The following is a 20,823-nucleotide window of genomic DNA, read 5'->3' on the forward strand; positions in this document are numbered from 1 at the left end:
GGATCCAGAATACAGATGAGCCTATTTGCAGGGCAGAAATAGAGATGCAGATGGAGAGAATGAACATGTGGATATGGGAAGTGGGAGAGGGGCGGAAAGATTAGGAGACTGGGAATGACGGACGTGCGCTGCCATGAATAAAACAGACAAATAGTGGGAAGCTGCAGTACAGCACAGAGAGCTCAGCTTTGTGCTCTGTGGTGACCTAGAGGGGTGGGATGGGGGTGGTGGGAGGGAGGGTCATGAGGGAGGGATGTATGTATCAGTTCAGTTCAGTCGCTCAGTCGTGTCCAACTCTTTGCAACCCCATGAATCACAGCACGCCAGGCCTCCCTGTCCATCACCAACTCCCGGAGTTTACTCAAACTCATGTCCATCGAGTCAGTGATGCCATTCAGCCATCTCATCCTCTGTCGTCCCCTTCTCCTCCTGCCCCAATCCCTCCCAGCATCAGAGTCTTTTCCAATGAGTCAACTCTTTGCATGAGGTGGCCAAAGTACTGGAGTTTCAGCTTCAGCATCAGTCCTTCCAATGAACACCCAGGACTGATCTCCTTTAGGATGGACTGGTTGGATCTCCTTGCAGTCCAAGGGACTCGCAAGAGTCTTCTCCAACACCACAGTTCAAAAGCATGAATTATTTGGCACTCAGCTTTCTTCACAGTCCAACTCTCACATCAATACATGACCACTGGAAAAAACATAGCCTTGACCAGATGGACCTTTGTTGGCAAAGTAATGTCTCTGCTTTTGAATATGCTATTTAGGTTGGTCATAACTTTCCTTCCAAGGAGTAAGCGTCTTTTAATTTCATGGCTGCAGTCACCATCTGCAGTGATTTTGGAGCCCAAAATCCACTGTTTCCCCATCTATTTCCCATGAAGTGATGGGACCAGATGCCATGATCTTCATTTTCTGAATGTTGAGCTTTAAGCCAACTTTTTCACTCTCCTCTTTCACTTTCATCAAGAGGCTCTTTAGCTCCTCTTCACTTTCTGCCATAAGGGTGGTATCATCTGCATATCTGAGGTTATTGATATTTCTCCCAGCAGTCTTGATTCCAGCTTGTGCTTCTTCCAGCTCAGCGTTTCTCATGATGTACTCTGTATATAAGTTAAATAAGCAGGGTGACAATATAAAGCCTTGACATACTCCTTTCCCAATTTGGAACCAGTCTTTTGTTCCATGTCCAGTTCTAACTGTTGCTTCCTGACCCGCATATAGGTTTCTCAAGAGGCAGGTCAGGCGGTCTGGTATTCCCATCTCTTTCAGAATTTTCCACAGTTTATTGTGATCCACACAGTCAAAGGCTTTGGCATAGTCAATAAAGCAGAAATAGATGTTTTTCTGGAACTCTCTTGCTTTTTCCATGATCCAGCAGATATTGGCAGTCTGGTTCCTCTGCCTTTTCTAAAACCAGCTTGAACATCTGGAAGTTCATGGTTCACGTATTGCTGAAGCCTGGCTTGGAGAATTTTGAGCAGTACTTTACTAGTGTGTGAGATGAGTGCAATTGTGCGGTAGTTTGAGCATTCTTTGGCATTGCCTTTGTTAGGGATCAGAATGAAAACTGACTTTTTCCAGTCCTGTGGACGCTGCTGAGTTTTCCAAATTTGCTGGCATGTTGAGTGGATCATTTTCACAGCATCATCTTTCAGGATTTGAAATAGCTCCACTGGAATTCCATCACCTCCACTAGCTTTGTTCATAGTGATGCTTTCTAAGGCCCACTTGACTTCACATTCCAGGATGTCTGGCTCTAGGTGAGTGATCACACCATTGTGATTATCTTGGTCGTGAAGATCTTTTTTGTACAGTCCTTCTGTGTATTCTTGCCACCTCTTCTTAATATCTTCTGCTTCTGTTAGGTCCATACCATTTCTGTCCTTTATCGAGCCCATCTTTGCATGAAATGTTCCCTTGGTATCTCTAATTTTCTTGAAGATCAGTGGAGAAATAACTCCAAAAAGAATGAAGGGATGGAGCCAAAGCAAAAACAATACCCAGTTGTGGGTGTGACTGGTGATAGAAGCAAGGTCTGATGCTGTAAAGAGCAATATTGCATAGGAACCTGGAATGTTAGGTGCATGAATCAAGGCAAATTGGAAGTGGTCAAACAGGAGATGGCAAGAGTGAATGTCAACATTCTAGGAATCAGTGAATGAAAATGGACTGGTTTGTGTGAATTTAACTCAGATGACCATTATATCTACTACTGTGGGCAGGAATCCCTTAGAAGAAATGGAGTGGCCATCATGGTCAAAAAGAGTCTGAAATGCAGTACTTGGATGCAATCTCAAAAATGACAGAATGATCTCTGTTCATTTCCAAGGCAAACCATTAAATATCACAGGAATCCAAGTCTGTGCCCCAACCAGTAACTCTGAAGAAGCTGAAGTTAAACGGTTCTATGAAGACCTACAAGACCTTTTAGAATTAACACCCAAAAAAGATGTCCTTTTCATTATAGGGGACTGGAATGCAAAAGTAGGAAGTCAAGAAACACCTGGAGTAACAGGCAAATTTGGCCTTGGAATACGGAATGAAGCAGGGCAAAGGCTAATAGAGTTTTGCCAAGAGAACACACTGGTCATAGCAAGCACCCTCTTCCAACAACACAAGAGAAGACTCTACACATGGACATCACCAGATAGTCAACACCGAAATCAGATTGATTATATTCTTTGCAACCAAAGATGGAGAAGCTCTATACAGTCAGCAAAAACAAGACCGGGAGCTGACTGTGGCTCAGATCATGAACTCCTTATTGTCAAATTCAGACTGAAATTGAAGAAAGTAGGGAAAACCACTAGACCATTCAGGTATGACCTAAATCAAATCCCTTATGATTATAAAGTGGAAGTGAGAAATAGATTTGAGGGACTAGATCTGAAAGATAGAGTGCCTGATGAACTATGTATGGAAGTTCATGAGACTGTAGAGGAGACAGGGATCAAGACCATTCCCATAGAAAAGAAATGCAAAAGAGCAAAATGGCTGTCTGGGGAGACCTTACAAATAGCTGTGAAAAGAAGAGAAGCAAGAAGCAAAGGAGGAAAGGAAAGATATAAGCATCTGAATGCAGAGTTCCAAAGAATGGCAAGGAGTGATAAGAAAGCCTTCCTCAGCAATCAATGCAAAGAAATAGAGGAAAACAACAGAACGGATGTATGTATGCATATAGCTAATTCACTTGGTTGTACAACTTTATAAAGCAACTACACCCCAATTTTTCAAAAAGAAGAGAAAATGGACCCTGGGTTCAGGTTGTGGTCCATCGCTTGCCTGTGTGACCTTGGGCAAGTTGCTTGACTTCTCAAAGGCTCACTCTCCTCCCACCTTGTGAGTGAGAGTAACAGCAGTGCCCTCCTCTGTGTTGTTGCTGCTGCCTTTTGCACAAGGCCTGACACATGCTAAGCAGTCAGTTAGTGCTCCCTGTGGTTGGTGTCATTGTGGTCGGTGTTAAGGAATCCTGGAGTCCATGGTGCTGACTTCCACTGGCTCTGGTCTGAGCGTCAGGATGACAGCTCAGACCATAAAGCCCAATAATTCAGAGCACCAATGTAGAAAGTGAGTTGCCAGCCGCTAGTACTGGTGCAGTGACACCCCTCACTCTGGGAGGAGGGCATCTGAAAGGCCAAGTGGGATGAGCAGGTGGTTGAAGGGGGAGAGCCCTCCTGGTAGGTTCTCCAGCGAGCCCGGCAGGTGAGCCAGTCTTCTCCTGCTTCTCACTCAGAGGCAGCTGGTCTACCCTGCCTGCCTCCTGGAGGTCAGGAGACAAGGGCCTTTCCTGGAAGAAAGCTGCAGAGGAGCCTGGGCTGCCAGGGATGAGAATCTGGAGAAAGAGCAGGCATACTAGGACCTCAGAGAGAATTAAGAGAAAGCCACCATGTCTGACATTTGGAGGAGGGTAGATACTTACCCACTAGGCTGCACTGTGCCTGGGACTGGGGTCTGGTCAGGATCTGCAGGCTCAGCCAGCTGCAGAGGTGGGCATTGATCCTGGACTCATGGACTCCAGAGCCCGTTCTCAGCCTGCTTGCTGTGTGTATCCCACTGGAGCTTCAGTGTGTGTCTGCTCAGAGCCTGCTCCTCCAGCCCTCTGTGGCTCTGCATCCCCTACATCACCGCCTGGCATGGGCTTCACAGGGTCAAAAACTGGTCCAAAACCAAGTGGCTGGAGCCCACGCTTGGAGCTTTGTTAGGTGGCACCATGAAATATTTGAGTGGGGGCACAGCAGCCTGATGGGGGGAGGTTTGGGTTAAGTAGTGGAGGGCCTGGGTTCTATTTCCCAGTAGGGCTAAGGGCATGCCTGACCTTGGAGCCAGCCCTGGCCCAGAAGAGGGGCCTTGTGCCCCTGGGCCCTCAGAGTCATGTTCATCGGGTGATGCTGGGAGAAAGCACTTTGCAGGGAAAGCTATGTTTCATCTACTGGATTTCCTTCCTTGCATGACACACGTGATTCCGCTAACCCTTTCTTGATGGCAAGTCCATCTTTCCCTGTTCCTGGGGGTGTGTGGGCCACTTATGCCCCCGAGATCTATGAGGACAGACTCTTGTAGATGGAATACAATACCCCACTCCCACCCAAAGGTGCTCAATCCTAATCACCTTTACATGGCACAAGAGACTTTGCAGATGTAATAAAGTTCAGGATTTGGAGATGAGGTTACATGGCTGGGTCCAGTGTAATCATAAGGCCCCTTGTAAGTAAGGGAGGAAGGCAGGAGTGTCAGAGACAGAAGGGGTGGGATGACAGAAACAGAGGTCAGAGAGGGGCAGAGAGGAGTTGGAAAGTGCTACACGGCCAGCTTTGCAGATGGCAGAAGAAGCACGAGCCAAAGACTGCAGGCGGGCTCTTGACACTGGAAAAGGCAAGGAAGTAGGTTCTCCCTCCGCCCTCCCCACCGCCCCCAGAAGAAACACAGCCGGTGACACTTTGATTTTTCGTATAATGAGACCCATTGTGGACTTCTGACCTCCAGAACCGTAGGATAGCATGTGTTGTTTTAAGCCACTAAGTTGGAGATAATTTGTTACAGTAGCAATGGGAAAACAACTCCAGACACTAAGACCTGAGGGCCTGAAGGAGACGATGAGCACGGGGCCTTCCTGGATCTGCCCCAGAGCCTCTGCCTGGGGCCCTGGACACTGCTGTCTGCATTGGTTTCCACTTCTTCCCTTGCCACGACCGGACACTCTGCTGGCGTGTCTTTGTGAGCATCTTCTATCTTCTCGGTGTTCATTTCCTTCAGAGTTGAGTCCAACAGCCGATCAGGAGCAAACAGAAAAGATAGCAGGCCCCTGAGGGAAGATCAGGCCTCACTGACGGGGAATGGAGCCCCCTTTTCCTACCAAGTCATAACTGTGAGCTTTGTGACAACAGTTTCTCTCCATTTGGCTGCACTTCATCAACAATTTCTGGCCTTATATCAGTGTTCCAGAGGGCAGAGCTCCCAGAAGGCTGAGTGCCAGCCAAAAATGGGTTCCATGTGCTCTCAGGGAACACAGGACAGCTCACTCCACTCTCTGGCCTTTAGAGAAAGCCAGCACAGGAGTGGAATCTGTGAGTTTTTATCAGAAACGCCTTTGGCTTTGGTGTACTCAGAGAGCAAGCCCTAAAGACGGCATCCGATTGGCAGCTGGCTTTGTTAGAGGAACTGGCAGGCTGTGGTGATAGACAGCGGGTGGGAGGGGGGTGCATCAGCTTTGGTGTTTTGCTTTTTTCTAAGGCCTTAGGAATCTTCCATGACTAGGCCAGCCTTTGCTCCTAGCGGGGGCCTCCTCCCAGAACCTGATTGATCCACACATTCCTTGACATTTTAGAAACTTGAAAAAACAAATCAGCTCTTTATCTAAAGAAAAATTTAGCACAGACAATTAACCTTGGGATATGGGCATTTCACGGAGAAGGCAATGGCACCCCACTCCAATACTCTTGCCTGGAAAATCCCATGGATGGAGGAGCCTGGTGGGCTGCAGTCCATGGGGTTGCGAAGAGTCGGACACGACTGAGCGACTTCCCTTTCACTTTTTCACTTTCATGCATTGGAGAAGGAAATGGCAACCCACTCCAGTGTTCCTGCCTGGAGAATCCCAGGGACAGGGGAGCCTGGTAGGCTGCCATCTGTGGCGTCGCACAGAGTCAGACAGGACTGAAGCGACTTAGCAGCAGCAGCAGCAGCAGCATGGGCATTTCAAGGCTGTTATAAAGGAGAGTGAGGCAAAGACAGAAAGGCAGATGGACCACGACAGTGGCGCTTACCTCCCCAGAACTGACATGAAGCTGGTAGCTGGGTCTTGAGTGGTTTCTCTGCACTGGGGCCTCAGTTTCCCCACCTGCTACCCAGGTGGTTCCCCATGCACCCAGCCACTGACTTCTACCTCATACTGCCAGTTGATTCTAAGCCTGAGTATTGCCACAGGCCTGTGTTTTACATGACTTTACAGTGAGGAGGTCTTGCTTCATTCAGAAACAAGGAGAAAATATTTCATGAATGATTTCAAGAAATTCTCCTAGAAACTGAGAATTCCCTGAAGGTGGTTAGCAGACAGTTCTCAGAATTTGCAAAGAGATAGTCACTTTTCCAGGTGCTTCCAGACTAGGGTGTGGCAGAGAGATGTCAGACCTTTAAGAGGAATGCCAGGCGGCGGGACTCCTACCTCAGTCCCTCCCCACCCCACCCCTTCCTGAGGGCACTGCCAGAGGACTTCTGTTGGCCTGGCCTCCACTGCTGGCTGCAGGGCTTAGGCTCTTGGAGCCACGGTTAGTTAACTCTGGAGTTTGAGCCCACAGAGAAAGTTTGATTTTCTGCAGCAGGTAGTTAACTGTCCCCACACACTAGACCAACTCCCTGACCCCTGAAAGTGTTGTAATAAAACCACTACCTTCCCTCCCCAACAACCATCGCCAACTCAAATGAAAATGATTCCTTTGTAGAGTTGCTGATTACAAAATTCCAGCTAAGTTTCTTGACACCAAGTGTTTCTTACTGATTAAAGGACCTGCTTGGCTTTCCAGCCTGGAGTGTTCTGTTCTAAAGAGTTCATGGTCATGGCCTTTGGAGTGTGAAAGAACTGAGATTTAAACCCAGTTCTGTCTCTTTCTCCCATGTGAGCTTCTCACTTCTCTTGTTCTCCAGAAGGGGAGACTGGTGTCCTCTTCATGGACCTATTAGGCTTGAAGCTGCCATGTATGGAGTGCCTGCATGTGTGTGCACGCTCGGTGGTGTCCGGCTCTTTGTGACCCCATAGACTGTAGCCCGCCAGGTTTCTCTGTCCATGGGATTTTCCAGGCAAGAATACTGGAGCCGGTTGCCATTTCCTACTCCAGGGAATCTTCTCGACCCAGGGATTCAACCCATGTCTCTTATATCTCCTACATTGGCAGATGGGTTCTTTACCACTAGCGCCACCTGGGAAGCCCAGGTGGGAAGCTTGCACTAGGGCATAATAGTCACAGCAATCATGGTGGGTGTGTGTGTGTGTGTTGGGGACATCACTGTTCCTATCTTAGAGACAGATTATAGACTCAAAGAAGCTAAGTGACTTATCCAGGGTTACAGCTTATAAGTGGCAAAGCTGGAACTTGATCCCAGAAATCGACTCAAATGTCTGCGTTCTTGACCACTGAGTTCATGCTCACCAAGTGCCCAGGAGGCCTTGTACTTAGTAGGTGCTCATGCAGATGAGTGAATAGAGAAAGAGCTGTGTGCATGTCTGCAAACCTGACCTGAGAAGTCCTATCACAGGTGTGAAACCGTGGCTTCTGTGACCTTGGCGTGATGGCAGGCACACGGTGCCCTTGGGGATTGTTCCAGGGCGAGGCTGGGCAGGAGAAGGCCCTCTGGGATGCCTGAGCTGTCTCGTCCTCTTCCTCCTGGGTGAGCATCACTGGAGCTCGAGTCCAGATCCCAGATCCTGGAGGCGGGCACAGAGGTGCTTAGATTTAAGGGGTAAGTTCAAAGCAGAAAGGAAGCTCTCTTAAAAATGAAGGGCAGTGTGAGTGTCGGGGCCAAGGGAGGATGGTTGAGAATTCCTAGTAAAACTTTACAGCTTCCGCATTTCCCCTCCTCTAAATCTTCCCATGAAAACCGTGCGTCTGGGGGGGCCGTCTCGGCTGAGTGAGGGCAGGAGCCACCCATTAGCCCAGCTAGGGAGGGCTTTCCGGCTTCATTAGTGCTGCCCGTGGTCTGGTGGACAGTGGCATGCTAAGTGGGTGCCCCGCTACGGCCCAGAGGTGAGGAGAAACAGCTACAGACGCCCGCGGCAGCCGGGTGGTACCCACGCTGCCCTCCAGCCCTGCCGGACCGCATCTGTGCAGAGGAAGCTCAGCTGTTGTCCCTTTTATGCGTATTGACTTAGTGGAGTGCAAACATGTTAAAAGTTCACTTTCTCCTTTATAGAAGTCTATAAAAAGGCTCTTAAACTGGAGTCCTAGGGCTTCAGCGAGACACACGTAGGCTCGGGCCCTGGGGAGGGCAAGGTCCATCCCTCTGCCTCCAGCATGGGGTGTGATCCCCTCAGCACGAAGCCTGAAAGCCCTGGTTTAGCCAGCATGGCTGCGGTGGACGCGTGACAGTGGGCAGAGAGGTCCCGACTCAGGGGCTGCCTGAGGCCTGTGGGCTGTCTGAGCCCAATGCCTGGCAATTGTTCAGTGACTTATAGACAAGTGAATGAAGGCTCTGGGGCTCATGCCAAGCGCCCAGCCACCGTTGCCCTGTTCTGCTCCCTGTGCCTCGGCATGGGCCACAGCTAGGGCTTGGGGCAGGAGCGCCTCCTGCTCGCAGGTACATACAGTGGCATGTCCGCCTGACACCTGCTGCCCCTTTGCACCCTGCTGACCTGACCCTGCAGAGGGCCGCACTCCCTGCAGGGGCTGGCAGCACAGCTAGGGGCTTCCTCCATTGTCTGCCCCCATGGTCCACTGAGCTGATCCCTCAGGAACTCGGGGGCCCGGTGGGCTGTGGCAGCCCCCCTGGCCAGGAGGGGTCTTCGCAGATAAGGCTGGGCTTTCCTGAGAGGAAGAAACATTCAGAGCTACGTGAAAGGCCAGAAGGGAACTGGCACTTTTGGGAAAGAGCAAGCATTCCTCTGGGTGCAAATCTAGTCAAAGCACAGAGGGTCAGATGGAAATCCGCACCTGAGGGGAGGCTGGCTGTGCAGTTGGAGCTGGTTGTGCCCCTCTGCCTTGCTTGATTGAGCTCTTAAGTCCATTTTGTCTTGAGTAAAATGGAGATATGTCACTAACTGGAGCATGTTTGGAAGGTGGGGGTTAAATGTAATACAAGTATGAGGCATGCAGCAGTGCATGGATTTTACTGTTTCCACCATCACAATTATCAGTCCCTGTCCCTGTCATTATTGGCAGTATAGAAACATTTGCTGGTGGAAGTGCCTCGGCCACGGTTGTCGCTCCACACACTAAATGGTATGAAAAGCTTGGGGTGTTGCTCGGAAGCGCTCCGTGGACTGATGTTCTAGAACAGAGCTGCCCGATACAGTGGCTACTGAGTACTTACAAGGTGACCAGTGAAAACAAGGAGCTGAATTCTTAATTTTATTGTGTTTTAATGAATTTAAATTTAAATAACCACATGTAGCTAATGGCATAGCTACACTGGATGGCACAGTTTTGGAAGGTTCCCCCCAAACTGGGCATTGCCCAGCTCCTCTCTGTGCTATGGTAATACAAGATGGGGAAGGGCTTGCCAATGACACCAGCCCCTCAGCCATACACAATGCTGGGTTACAATTGACCATGGTATTGATAACCACGTGGCCACGTTCCTTTGAAGCTGGCCGCATGGAGATGAGCTGGCTACTGTCAAACACTGACCCTAGCCAGAGTTTGGATTCTAGCCATGACAGCCACGAGGCTTCTGACCTTTATGGGAACCAGAGCAATAGAAAGAAGCAGCTCATTTTGATGGAGCATCTGTCCCTGACACTGGGCTGCCAACTCCATTTTAACAGATGAGACCACCCCTGGAAGAGGCAGGGTGACCTGTCGGGGCTTCATCCCCTAGCAGTTCCTCAGACCACAGAGATAAAGACGAGCCAGGTTTTGCACTGACTGAGGAGACACCAAAGTACAGAGGCTCAAGGTCTCAGGCTGCAGAGTGGAACTTTCCTGGCCAGGCAAGGCATGGTTTCCCATCAACAGCTGTGGGGATGCAGGCTCAGAGGGTCAGGGGGACCAGCCCAAGACCCCACAGGGAGGTGGACAGCCACTGGCAGCAGGATGGAGATCAGGGGCTAGGTCTCTGAGCCCACTTCTCCCATGCCCCCCTCCCCGGTCCCCCCGCAACCCTGCTTCCACTTCCTGCGGCCACCCTCAGCCCCTGAATGGACAGGCCCCACCCCGGGGCGCATCCTCATGCACTGGAGGGTGGGCGGGGCCCAGAGTGGGGTGGTCCTGCCTCCAGGGGGCGCGGTGTTTGGTGGGGTGGGGGCCTGACAGCTGACAGCCTTAATAGGCACATTGTCCCCTCACTGCCGAGAGCGCCGCCCGGCCACTTCCTCACACGCCGCGCGCTGGATGAGCTCATGTCTGAGGCCGCGGGCGGCGCGGGGCGGCCGAGCTGGGCTGCAGGGAGGCCCGGCGGCCGCGAAGCCCGAGCGGCTGGGGCGGCAGAGTCGTGAAGCGGAACGTTGTAATGAGCGACGCCGGCTGGATTTATGGGGCTGCGCACGTGCGCCTGGCCTTCCTGCGAGGGCCTCGCCTGGGAACAAAAACAAGCCCTGGCCCAGGCACGGCGCGACTGGGTCTTAACAAGAGCCCACTAATTACTGGAAGGCCTCGGACAGGTCCCCGGCCTGCAGAGGAGCAGAGTCGGTGCTGCTTCCTGTGTCAGTGTAGGCTTCGCTGGAGCCGGTCTCTTCCCAGGAGGACGTCCAAGGCCAGCCTCTCCCTGGCTCTATGGCCTCGTGGAAGGGGCTGATTCCACCCGCCCCCATCCTCAGTTTTCCTCATCTGTGAAATGGGATAATGCACCTTATGAGGCCATTGTGGGGCGTTCTAGAAGGAGCAAGAGTTGACTTGAGAGGGACTTACTCCTGGTTTTGGATCCTGTTCAGCCAGGTTCCTTCGGTGTGGTCTGGCCAAGTCCCTGCACCTCTCTGGTGCACGTTGCCTCACCTAGAGTGTGGGGATAGGCTTGTTCACTGTCAGGGTCATTGGGAAGGTCTGCCAAGAGGACGCATGCAGGCTCCTTGGTGTTCCTAGCATTCATACTGCTGCCGCTTCTCCGTGCATGATCACATCTCTGGTTGTGGTGTTAGTGCGGTTTCCCCCGAGCGTGGAGGTGGCAGACGGGGTCTTGAGCGGCTGGCATCAGGTGATCCTGCCCTGCGCCCTGGTGGTCTGAGCAGCTCAGGGTCGGACCCACGTCCTGTCCAGGGCATTTGGAGACTCACCAGGGCCAACAAGCGCCATGAGCTTGTGATCACAGCCTCTCTCTGCTGGTGGGGAGCCTGATGGGACCAGGATCCAGGCCTTGGACTGAGCTGCAGCCTGTTGTCCTGTCCCGGGACTGGGGCTGTGAGAGGCTTCCTGACTCAGGCATGTATGTCGGGGTGATCAGGAAATGCTGCCCATGGCCCACCCAGGACACCTGCCCAGGTTAATACCCTTGCCTGTGAAAGGTGTGACCTCAGTCTCACTGGCACACAGGCCAGGGCTCTCGGCCGCCGTCACACAGAGGTTTCTCCTGCACACATTTCCCGCTGCTGTCCCTGTCTATTGATACTGTGGATTTAGCATCTAGCCAGAAAGTTTCCATGTCCACACCCTTTTCAAATCAAGATCCAGGGAAGCGGAAACAGCAGATACCACGAGATCCAGGCTGCCGTTAGCTGTGCGGCCGGCTGGCTGGTGTCAGCCGAAGTCTGGTGCCAACATCAGACTTGACTCTGAAGCCTCTCTGTGCACACACGGAGCCAGAGACCCAGTAGGGTGTTGCTCCAGAACCGGAGCTCCAGGAGTGGGCGTATGCACCTGGGTCTTCCTCCTCCTTCCCCTCTGAGTCAGGCACTCTGACTGCTGGCTTGCTTCTGAGGGTCCCAGCAGGCTCGGCTTGACCGTGATTTGTGCAACCCTGAGAGAGAGTCCCTCTTCCGTTCTTCTTCCCTGGGGTGAGGCACTGAGGATGCCACAGGGCACTCAGGGAGGGTGGGGTCTTCTTTGCTTGCTCACTGCTGTACATCAGAGCTGAGGGCGGTGCTCGGCCCAGAGGGCTCCGGGGCTGTGTGTGAATGAACAGTACTTGCTGTCTGATGGGGAGATGGCCGTCAGCGCCGGACAGCTGTCCAGCAGGTACAGTGCTGTCACTGGTGGGTGTGCAGGCTACACCAAGGAAGGACACCCAGCCGGACGATGGTGTCAGGAGGGCTTCCTGGAGGAGGTGGAAGGGCAAGAGAAGAGACCCAAAAGGTCAAGCAGGGTTACACAAAGGCAGCAGTCATGTGTTCGGGGCCGAGGAACTGACACATGCCAAGTCTTGCAAGCAAGATATGACTGGCCTGACACAGAGTCAGGACAGGTATAAAGAGGGGCGGAGGTGGAAGGTGAAGCTGGAGAGAACAACCAGCCTTCCTCCATTCTCAGGCCTTTATCGACTTCGAAGACAGCTTTTAAAACTTCCATGGATGGTCTCATATCCTTAACCATTTTATAAATGGAGACATCGACCATCACCTCAGGTGTGTTAGGATTGAACCCTCTGTGTGTATGCAAGTCTTGCATGCTGGAAAGGGCCAAGTGATGGGGTATGGTGATGGTTTCGGGGTGCTGCCCTCTGAGTAGCCCTGGGGTTACTGGGGACACTTGAGGCAGAGGAGGGTTCAGCTGAGGGGCCCCTGGAAAGTGAGGCTCCCTGGGGGTCACCTCAATGGATGCTGTCTGCATCCTCCAGGTGTTAGGGTCTGCTCATAATGAAATCCTGGAGGGGCCATCAGTGGCTGTTGGCAAGCATGTCGTATGTACTTGGCTGAGCCTAAGTTCCCTGAAGTTGGTCCAGCCTTTGCCCAAGGTGGCATCTCATTACAGAAGCTGTGTGGCAAGACCAAGTAAGTAAGTGGCTTCTCTTCTGGGGCTCGGAGGCTGTCTCAAGGTGGGAATCCGTAGCTCAGACCTGAGGGGCCCTAATGAGGAGCTGCCAGGGTTCAATTAGGCGCACGGCCCCAGCTCTGCAGTGTTTGACTGACAGCTCATTACCCTGCTGCCATTTTGGGGCAGTGGAATTTAATCTCCCAGATGGGAAGCAAATCAATTTGCCCATCGGCCGCAGCTGAGCCTCCTTGAACTCAACTCTAATTTATTCTCCTAAGCTTAGGAAGCTTTGTCATTTCAAGGTACAGAAATATCAGGTTTCCCAGCCAGCCTGGGCATGGTGTGCATAGGTGAACATGTCGAGAAGGTCAGGCCTGGAGCCCAACCTCCTGTTGGTTGGTGGGGACTGTGCCATCAGCCTGGCTAGGAGGAGACCAGGGTTCTTGCTCATCTGTGGGAAGGTTGTATATGGAAATTGAGGGCCATGTGACATCCCAGGTCATTGGGATCAAGGTCGCCTGCCCAAGAACTCAGCCTGGAAGGGACTCCTGCCAGCAAGGCACATGTGACCGGCTCACCTGGGCCGCCTGCATCCTGGGGCCACGTTCTTCTGTGTTGGGGTCGTGGCTCTGGTTTCCTAGATTTAGACACAAGAAGATTCAGAGGGTGTCATCCTGGGACTCTGAGCTTTCTGCCCTCCCTAGTGAAAAGTGAAAATGTTAGTCACTCAGTCGTGTCCGACTCTTTGCGACCCCACCAGGCTCCTCGATCCATGGGATTCTCCAGGCAAGAATACTGGACTGGGTAGTCATTCCCTTCTCCAGGGACTCTTCCTGACCCAGGGATCAAACCCAGGTCCCAGCAGATTCTTTACCATTTGCGCCACCAGGAAAGCCTCCAAAGTGTCATCATAAACCCACAGTGCACACAGGGACCTTTACCTTGTAATACCAGGTCTGTGCTCAGGACTCAGGTGGCCTCTCGCCAGTGATGACATTACCTGTGGCATGTGCGCCAGGACATGTGACGGTGCCCCCTCTGCTGTGGGTGCTGGGCCCCAGTGGGCTCTGGCAAGCAGTGGGTGCCCCTTCTAAGCATGCTCAAGGGAGAGTTAGCAGAAGAAGCACATTCAAAGGGTGAAACAGGCCAGGGAGGGCTTTGCTGAGCAGGAAGGTAAGCTGTCTTATAGAGCAGAGTCCTGGCTGATTCTGTTCAAGGTGGATGTTTCTCTGCTTGTCCCTTGATTTTGCCCCCTCTGACACACAGGGCCTGGAGTCTCCTGCCTTAGGTGAGTGAGAGTGAGCACATGCACGTGTGTGGGAGGGTGTGTGCATACACGTGTGAGCATGGGTGTGAGTGAACATGTGCGTGATGGTGGGTCACTTGAGTGGGAGCAGGGGAGTGAGGGGAAAGTGCCGTCTATGGAGAGAGAGTTTCTGAGATTCTTTCTCTGAGTTTGACAAAGGCGCCCGGCTGGGTTGGTTTTCAGGGGTCAGGGAAAGGCCAGTCTATTTACACACCTTTGCTGAGGAGCATGGAGGGGCGGTGATGGGGGCCGGGATTAATGAGCAGTTTTATTGCCTTGCCTGTCAGGAGGGTCATGCGATATTATTTTGATATCGGGGCCCCCAGAAGCAAACACAACGGGCCAGGTTATAAATGGGAGAAAAGCCAAAGAAAAGGCGGCCTCACCCTTTGCCATTGAGTGTTTCCCTTTCTTCTCGGCCAGGGTTGGCCTGGGACCCTCCTCCCACCCCCAGTGCCTTCAGGTGGATCGCTTCGAGGCGGCACTGAGGCCAGCTCCCAAGATAACACCGGTCAGTGGCGCCTGGCCATGAAAATTAAACACCATGGTTGCTAAAGAATAAATGGGCCATGCCATCCCCCAGCCACCGTGGCCTCTGATGAGAGCTGGACCACTCAGGGTGACTGAGGATACAGCCTGCATGACACAGAAGGAAACAAGGGGCTACCAGCACCCTGAATCGACTGGTCCAGGCTGCTACCGTCTCCAGCAAGGCCAGACTCAACAACAGACCAGCCGTGGGGCCTCAGGGTTTTGAGGGATGTGATGGAGTGAGAGAGGGCAATTACTGCGCATCTCTTATTCCCATCCCTTCCCTTTCCTTCTTCTCTTCTTTCCTTCTTGCCTTTTTTTCTCTGTCAGGGCTAACTGTATCTAGGACCAAACACAGTCACCTGACCCAGGTAAACGCACCCATGGATGGACAGCTCCACATGCTGGGGGCAGGGATGGGGCAGAGCTAGGGCTGGCGTGGCTGCCTGGCTGTGAGCAGGCCGCAGACCCGGACCTCCCAGCACAGGGACACGGCGAGCTTCCCTGGCTGGGACAGAGATGCCTGTGTGCCGTCCGGCCACTCGTCCCTGTCTCCTGGCTGTCTTGGCTTAGAGGATTCCAACCTTCCCCACACAGCCTGGCTGTAGGTTGTCTGCTCCCAGAAAGTCTCCCTGAGCACTGTGAGCCCGTGGGTGCAGCTCCCCCTGCCAAGCCCCTGCCCATACAGTGGCTAAGTCTGTGGGTCACCCACACTGCTGGGCAGAGGCAGCGTCTCACCTGTCCTTGCAGGAGGCCCTGGCCTGAGCCTCGTTCAGAGTAAGCGCCCCGTGAGTCCTTGAAGCCCACTGCGCATGTGTGCTATGTGCTCAGTCGTGTCTGACTCTCTGCGACCCCGTGGACTGTAGCCTGCCAGGCTCCTCTGTCCATGGGATTCTCCAGGCAAGAATCCTGGAATGGGTTGCCATTTCCTACTCAAGGGGATCTTCCTGACCCAAGGAATGAACCTGAGTCTATCGCATCTTCCTGCACTGGCTGGCAGATTCCTTACGACCTGGGAAGCCACTGGATTGTTTTAAATACGTGTTTCTGTTTGCCTATCATCCGGGTTCTGGGTATACCCCCAGGCCAGCTGCATAGGACCTAGAAGTTGAATAGGCAAGAAGCCATGTCTCACTGGAGTAAAATTTGGGAGTGCATACCATAGGAGGGGCCAGTCCCCAGGGCAGAGGGGATGGGAAGAACTCCATCTATAGACATAGACAGTTGAGTTCAAACCCCATTCCACACTGATAGCTTGGGGGATACACTTCACCTCTCTGTTGTAATTTTTTCATCTATAAAATAGGGAGGGTATGATCAACCTCCTAGGCTTGCCATGAGAAGTAGATGAAATGATGGATATAGAGGACCAGTACACACACGTGTCCACATGCACACGCACACACACACACTCACACAGTAGTTGTCAGTGTGGTCCCAGTTGGAGCCATGGCACTGTGTTAGATCTCAGATGTCATTTAAGGAAGCTCATAGGCTTTCTGACGAAATCGTCTGGATTATTCGGGGCAGAGCCCAGCTGCCGAGGGCAAAGGTTGCTCCTCAGAAGTAAGCAGGAGGGGGTGTTGTCTGCCCAGCTGCCGGCACAGGCTGCGTTGCCGGCTGAATCCTGAGGTCGGGCTGGGGCTCAGGCGTGGTGGCCGTGGGGTGAGTGGCTCCCTCCCTGCTCACTGCAAGCCTGCCTCCAACACAGCTCACAGCACCAGGGAGATGGGGACAGCCCTTACCTCTGCAGAGGCTGCAGGTTTCTCCCTTCCCAGAATAATCTCACTTCTGGTAAATTTTACTAACTGCAGACTTTTCATTTGAGGTCTGTGTACGTTTCAAGTGGTTCCTTGCACTCATACCATTTTTTTTTTTAAGTAATGAGCTGTTTTCTTTTTTCCCTGTAAACATGAGGCCGACATCAGAGAACAGTTTTTGATCTCAGTTTTGAAAACAGACAGGGTGGTTTAGAGATGATGGGGATCCCAGGCGAGGGGTTGGCGTGCTTTCCCTCAGTGTCACTGAAAAGAATTTCTTCAGTGAGCCCACATTTCAGGGGCACAACACACTCTGGATTATCGAAAGTTTAGAAACACTTAGGTGATTATGGTAAATAATTCACACAAATCCTGACGAATGCAGTCTATTCTTTTGTGCACAATCGAAGAGCAGAAACCTGCAGCGCTCTCCTCTCTTGGCTTCCCATCCTTTGAGTGACATCTAGTGGACGATCTCTGATAAACACAGGACTGGGTTTTAAGGTGTTCCTTTTCCAGGGGGAAGGAAATGCCATTTACCTAGAAACTACTTAAACCTCTGTTCCATCTGTGTTTCAGTCTCTGAGTTGAAAATGGCACCAAGGCCAAGTGGCCTCTTTGTTGCTGATTAGTGTGCCATCTTGGGCCTTGTCTTGGTGGTCAGCATTTCTGTGTTTAAATCTGGTTATCACGAATTACCAGTGTGATTACAAGGTACTCAATCTCTCCCAGTCTGTGTTCTCAGCTGTAAACTGGCTCTAACAAAAGGACCTGCCCTTCAGGGCTGTCACAAGGGCAGAATGGATGATACCTGTAAGAGACTCAACACAGTGCCTGGCACACAGCAAATAACCAGCTCCTAGAAGCCAGCGTCCACATCACAGGTGTCATCTGCACAGACAACACTCTTGGGTGAATGGATACGCAGTATGGTTTGTCCAGGAAGACGTGTGCAGATATTACTGATGGAGTGATATCATTTTTAAGATGCATCTTCTTTTTTTCTTATTGTTTTAAAATTTTTTATATTGGACTATAGTTGACTAACAATGTTATGTTTCAGGTGTACAGCAAAATGATTCAGTTATACATGTATTTATTCTTTTTGTTTTCCCATTTAGGTTATTAGAGCATACTGAATAGTTCCCTGTGCTATATAATAGGTCTTTCTTGATTATCTGTTTTATATATGGTAGTATGTATATGTTAATCCGAAGATGTATCTTTAAAAAAAAAAAAACCTTTCTTTTTGCCAAAATATAATTAATAAGTAGGAATATGTGATCTAGACACAGTAAAGATCTTGGGGGGAAAATGTAAGTCTTAATAACACCTTATGTTTAGGAAAATTTCAAAAAATCTTTCAGGTTTGAGTGAGAAGTGTTGTAGTTGCTTTTTCATTGAAAAGGCTGGTTGTGTGATGGCTTAGGAATTCTATTTTTATTTCATTAGGCACAGTTTGGAAAGGAAAAATGATCCTTTACATTCATCCAAGATATGCAGCGTGCTATGTATTTCCTCCTGGGTAAAGTCTGCTTTAGAATCAGGCACATTTCTTTTCTAAAGTGACAAAAGCAGTCTTCTGTGCCTTTTAGGCAAATTTAGATTAAGGTGAATGTACCTTCTGAAGCACAGAGTGTCTGCATTTTGCTACCAAGTTGAGACAGCCAGAGTTTCGCTGCTCGAGTGTGGCAGGGATCATCCCTAAACACCCACCGCTGTGAAAGCGGACAGCATGATGGGGGCCCTGGTGTGGCAGGGATCATCCCTAAACAGCCACCGCTGTGAAAGCGGACAGCATGATGGGGGCCCTGGTGTGGCAGGGATCATCCCTAAACACCCACCGCTGTGAAAGCGGACAGCATGATGGGGCTCTGGTGTGGCAGGGATCATCCCTAAACACCCACCGCTGTGAAAGTGGACAGCATGATCGGGCCTGGTGACAGCACCTTCCTTGCCTTTGGAGAGCTCCCCGTAACAGGGACCCCATCCTGTAGGAAACAGCATGGCCCGGGCTGAGGGCTGAAGGCTTCTGTCACTCCATCTGGCAAGCAAGTGGCCCAGGGGCTCTGGGTCCAGCCATGAGTCAGAGAGATGGTCAGGAGGGAGGAGGTGGCAGGAGAAAGCGGAGCTCAGAGTCTAGAGATCCAGGCTGGAGGACCAGCCTGCCACCTGCCACCCAAAGGGCTGTTGGAACATCTGCTTTCTCATCCATGAAATGGGATCGCACCCTTGCCCGGTGTCATGGGATGAAAGGAGACTTTATACGAACTCCCCCCTAGAGACCATCAGGGTCTGAGGCTGCTCTCCCTACCCCAGGGTGCAGTGACCACTGTAATATTTCTCAGGGGTGGGCTGCCCCACCCAGGGTCCCCCATTCCTGTGATGAGAGAAACCGACTTAGGACTCAGGGCACAGTAAGTTGGAACACACCAGTCAGAACAGTTTAACATTTTACTAAATCAATTCACACAAATTCCAAATTGCAAATATAATTAAGGACAACAGATTCTGTTCTGCCTTTTAAATCTTTCATTTTTCAAATCCAACATTAAGACAAAAAGTAAACAAAAATTAAGTCTGCTGCAAATTCATGATTTTTCTTCTTGAGGGGAGGAAAAAAGGAACATTATAGTAAAAAGAACGCCACTGGGTGTACAATAAAGCACCACAACACACGGTTACAAAACAGGCTTCCTGCGCTCTGCCCCACGTAGAAGACTGCTCTCCCCACTGCTCTGCATCAGGCAGGATTCCATTAAAATAAAACTATAAAATCTCCTAGGTTACACTAAAGTCAGACACGGTCTGGAACAGTGCTTAACAACAGTAATGTCAACTATCAGTGCTAACGTAAAAACATTTTAGAAGGTCAAACACAATTAAACTGGAAACCAAAACCTTATTTCCCCTAGATGAGCAAAACTGGGGGGAAAAAAAAATGAAAGGGTTCCCGCCTCCCACTAGGAGTGGAGGGGATTTCTTTTTTTCTTTTCTTTCTTTCAAATTGGAGGCGGGGGCACGGTGCGGGCTGGCCTGCAGTTCCTCAGCCTAGTTGGCGTCCAGCTTGGCCATTTCCTGCACGTATATGCCTATACTCTCACTGTCGAAAAGCACAAAATACACCGTTTTGATGGAGGAGGACATTGTGGACACGAAATAACTGGAGATGGCCTTCAGGATCAGCTGAGCTGCCGTCTGCTTCGGAAAACCGTTCCTGTGAGAGAGAGAACGAGGGCTCAGTAACTACGGGGCCATGGCGGCCACCGGTCCACCCTCCCCAGCCACCTCCTCCCTCCAGGAGCCCCTCGAGTTCCCTGTGCCATGGTGGCCTGGTGCTGTGTTGGGGTTCACGAGCAGCCCTCAACCTCTGGCTGCTCGGACACAGGTGTGAGAGCCCAGGGCCACCAGGCAGGGGGAGGATGAAGCGGCGGCAAACTGTGTCCTGCAGGAAAATACGCTGTGTGCTCCAACAGGGGGCGTGCCATGATGCTTTCTGAGAGGCAGTTAGCAAGGCGACAGGTCTGTGTTTCGTGGCGTGTGGGGTGTGTGCTATCTCTTGTGGGCGGTGTGAACACTCACAGTTCTCTTCCCAGCATCACTGGGACTAGCATGGGGCTTGAGATACAGCCCAGGCTCCCAAAGGCTCCCCGGGGGGCTCAGTCTCAGGGGTAATGGAGGCTGGAGCTTCTCCAGGAAGCACCAGCCTCTGTCTTGTCCACGGTAAAGGGTTGCACCCTCCCCATGGGCCTTCCGATTTCATGGGTGCCGAATATCCTCCTCCCAGTACACACCAGCTTGGACACCCCATAGGCCTGAGTGTCAGGGAGCTGTGTAAGGGAACAGCCCTGGGACAAGTAGGCTCTTCATCCCAAGGGACAGCATCCAAGTCTCCACGCCAAACTGACGTGAATTCACATACAATTCCATTTAAAGTAAATGTCACGTGGCTCAGAACTCAGGCAAGAATCTGAAAGGCAGGACTAACAGGATAAGCACCCTGCTCCGTGTGTGCCCGGGGCCGTTCCTGGGCAACACTGCAGGTGCGGACCCACAGGATCCAGGACTGTGACTAGGCTTAGTATAGGGCAGATAATGGCCCTGGATTCAGGCTCTTACTGACCCGTCTACAGTTCAGGATACTGAGGGCAAGAGTGAGGGGCTGGAATCCACGG

At 51.5% G+C, this 20,823-nt stretch overlaps 2 protein-coding genes across 22 annotated transcripts in view; one reads left to right on the forward strand and one right to left on the reverse strand.

The window, feature by feature from the left end:
• Positions 1–20,823, forward strand: part of LOC133251295 (uncharacterized) — a 293,640-nt gene that overhangs the window by 245,281 nt on the left and 27,536 nt on the right. The gene's annotated exons all lie outside the window — the stretch shown is intronic.
• Positions 19,089–20,823, reverse strand: part of LOC133251293 (core histone macro-H2A.1) — an 81,807-nt gene continuing 80,072 nt past the window's right edge. For all 6 annotated transcript variants that reach the window (XM_061423555.1, XM_061423553.1, XM_061423557.1 and 3 more), the window contains exon 9: positions 19,089–19,865. In XM_061423555.1, the coding sequence (XP_061279539.1) occupies positions 19,700–19,865 (166 nt within the window). In that variant the 3' untranslated portion in view covers positions 19,089–19,699. The remainder of the gene's footprint in view (positions 19,866–20,823) is intronic.

This window comes from Bos javanicus, chromosome 7 (assembly GCF_032452875.1).
Source record: "Bos javanicus breed banteng chromosome 7, ARS-OSU_banteng_1.0, whole genome shotgun sequence".
Taxonomy (NCBI): Eukaryota; Metazoa; Chordata; class Mammalia; order Artiodactyla; family Bovidae; genus Bos; species Bos javanicus.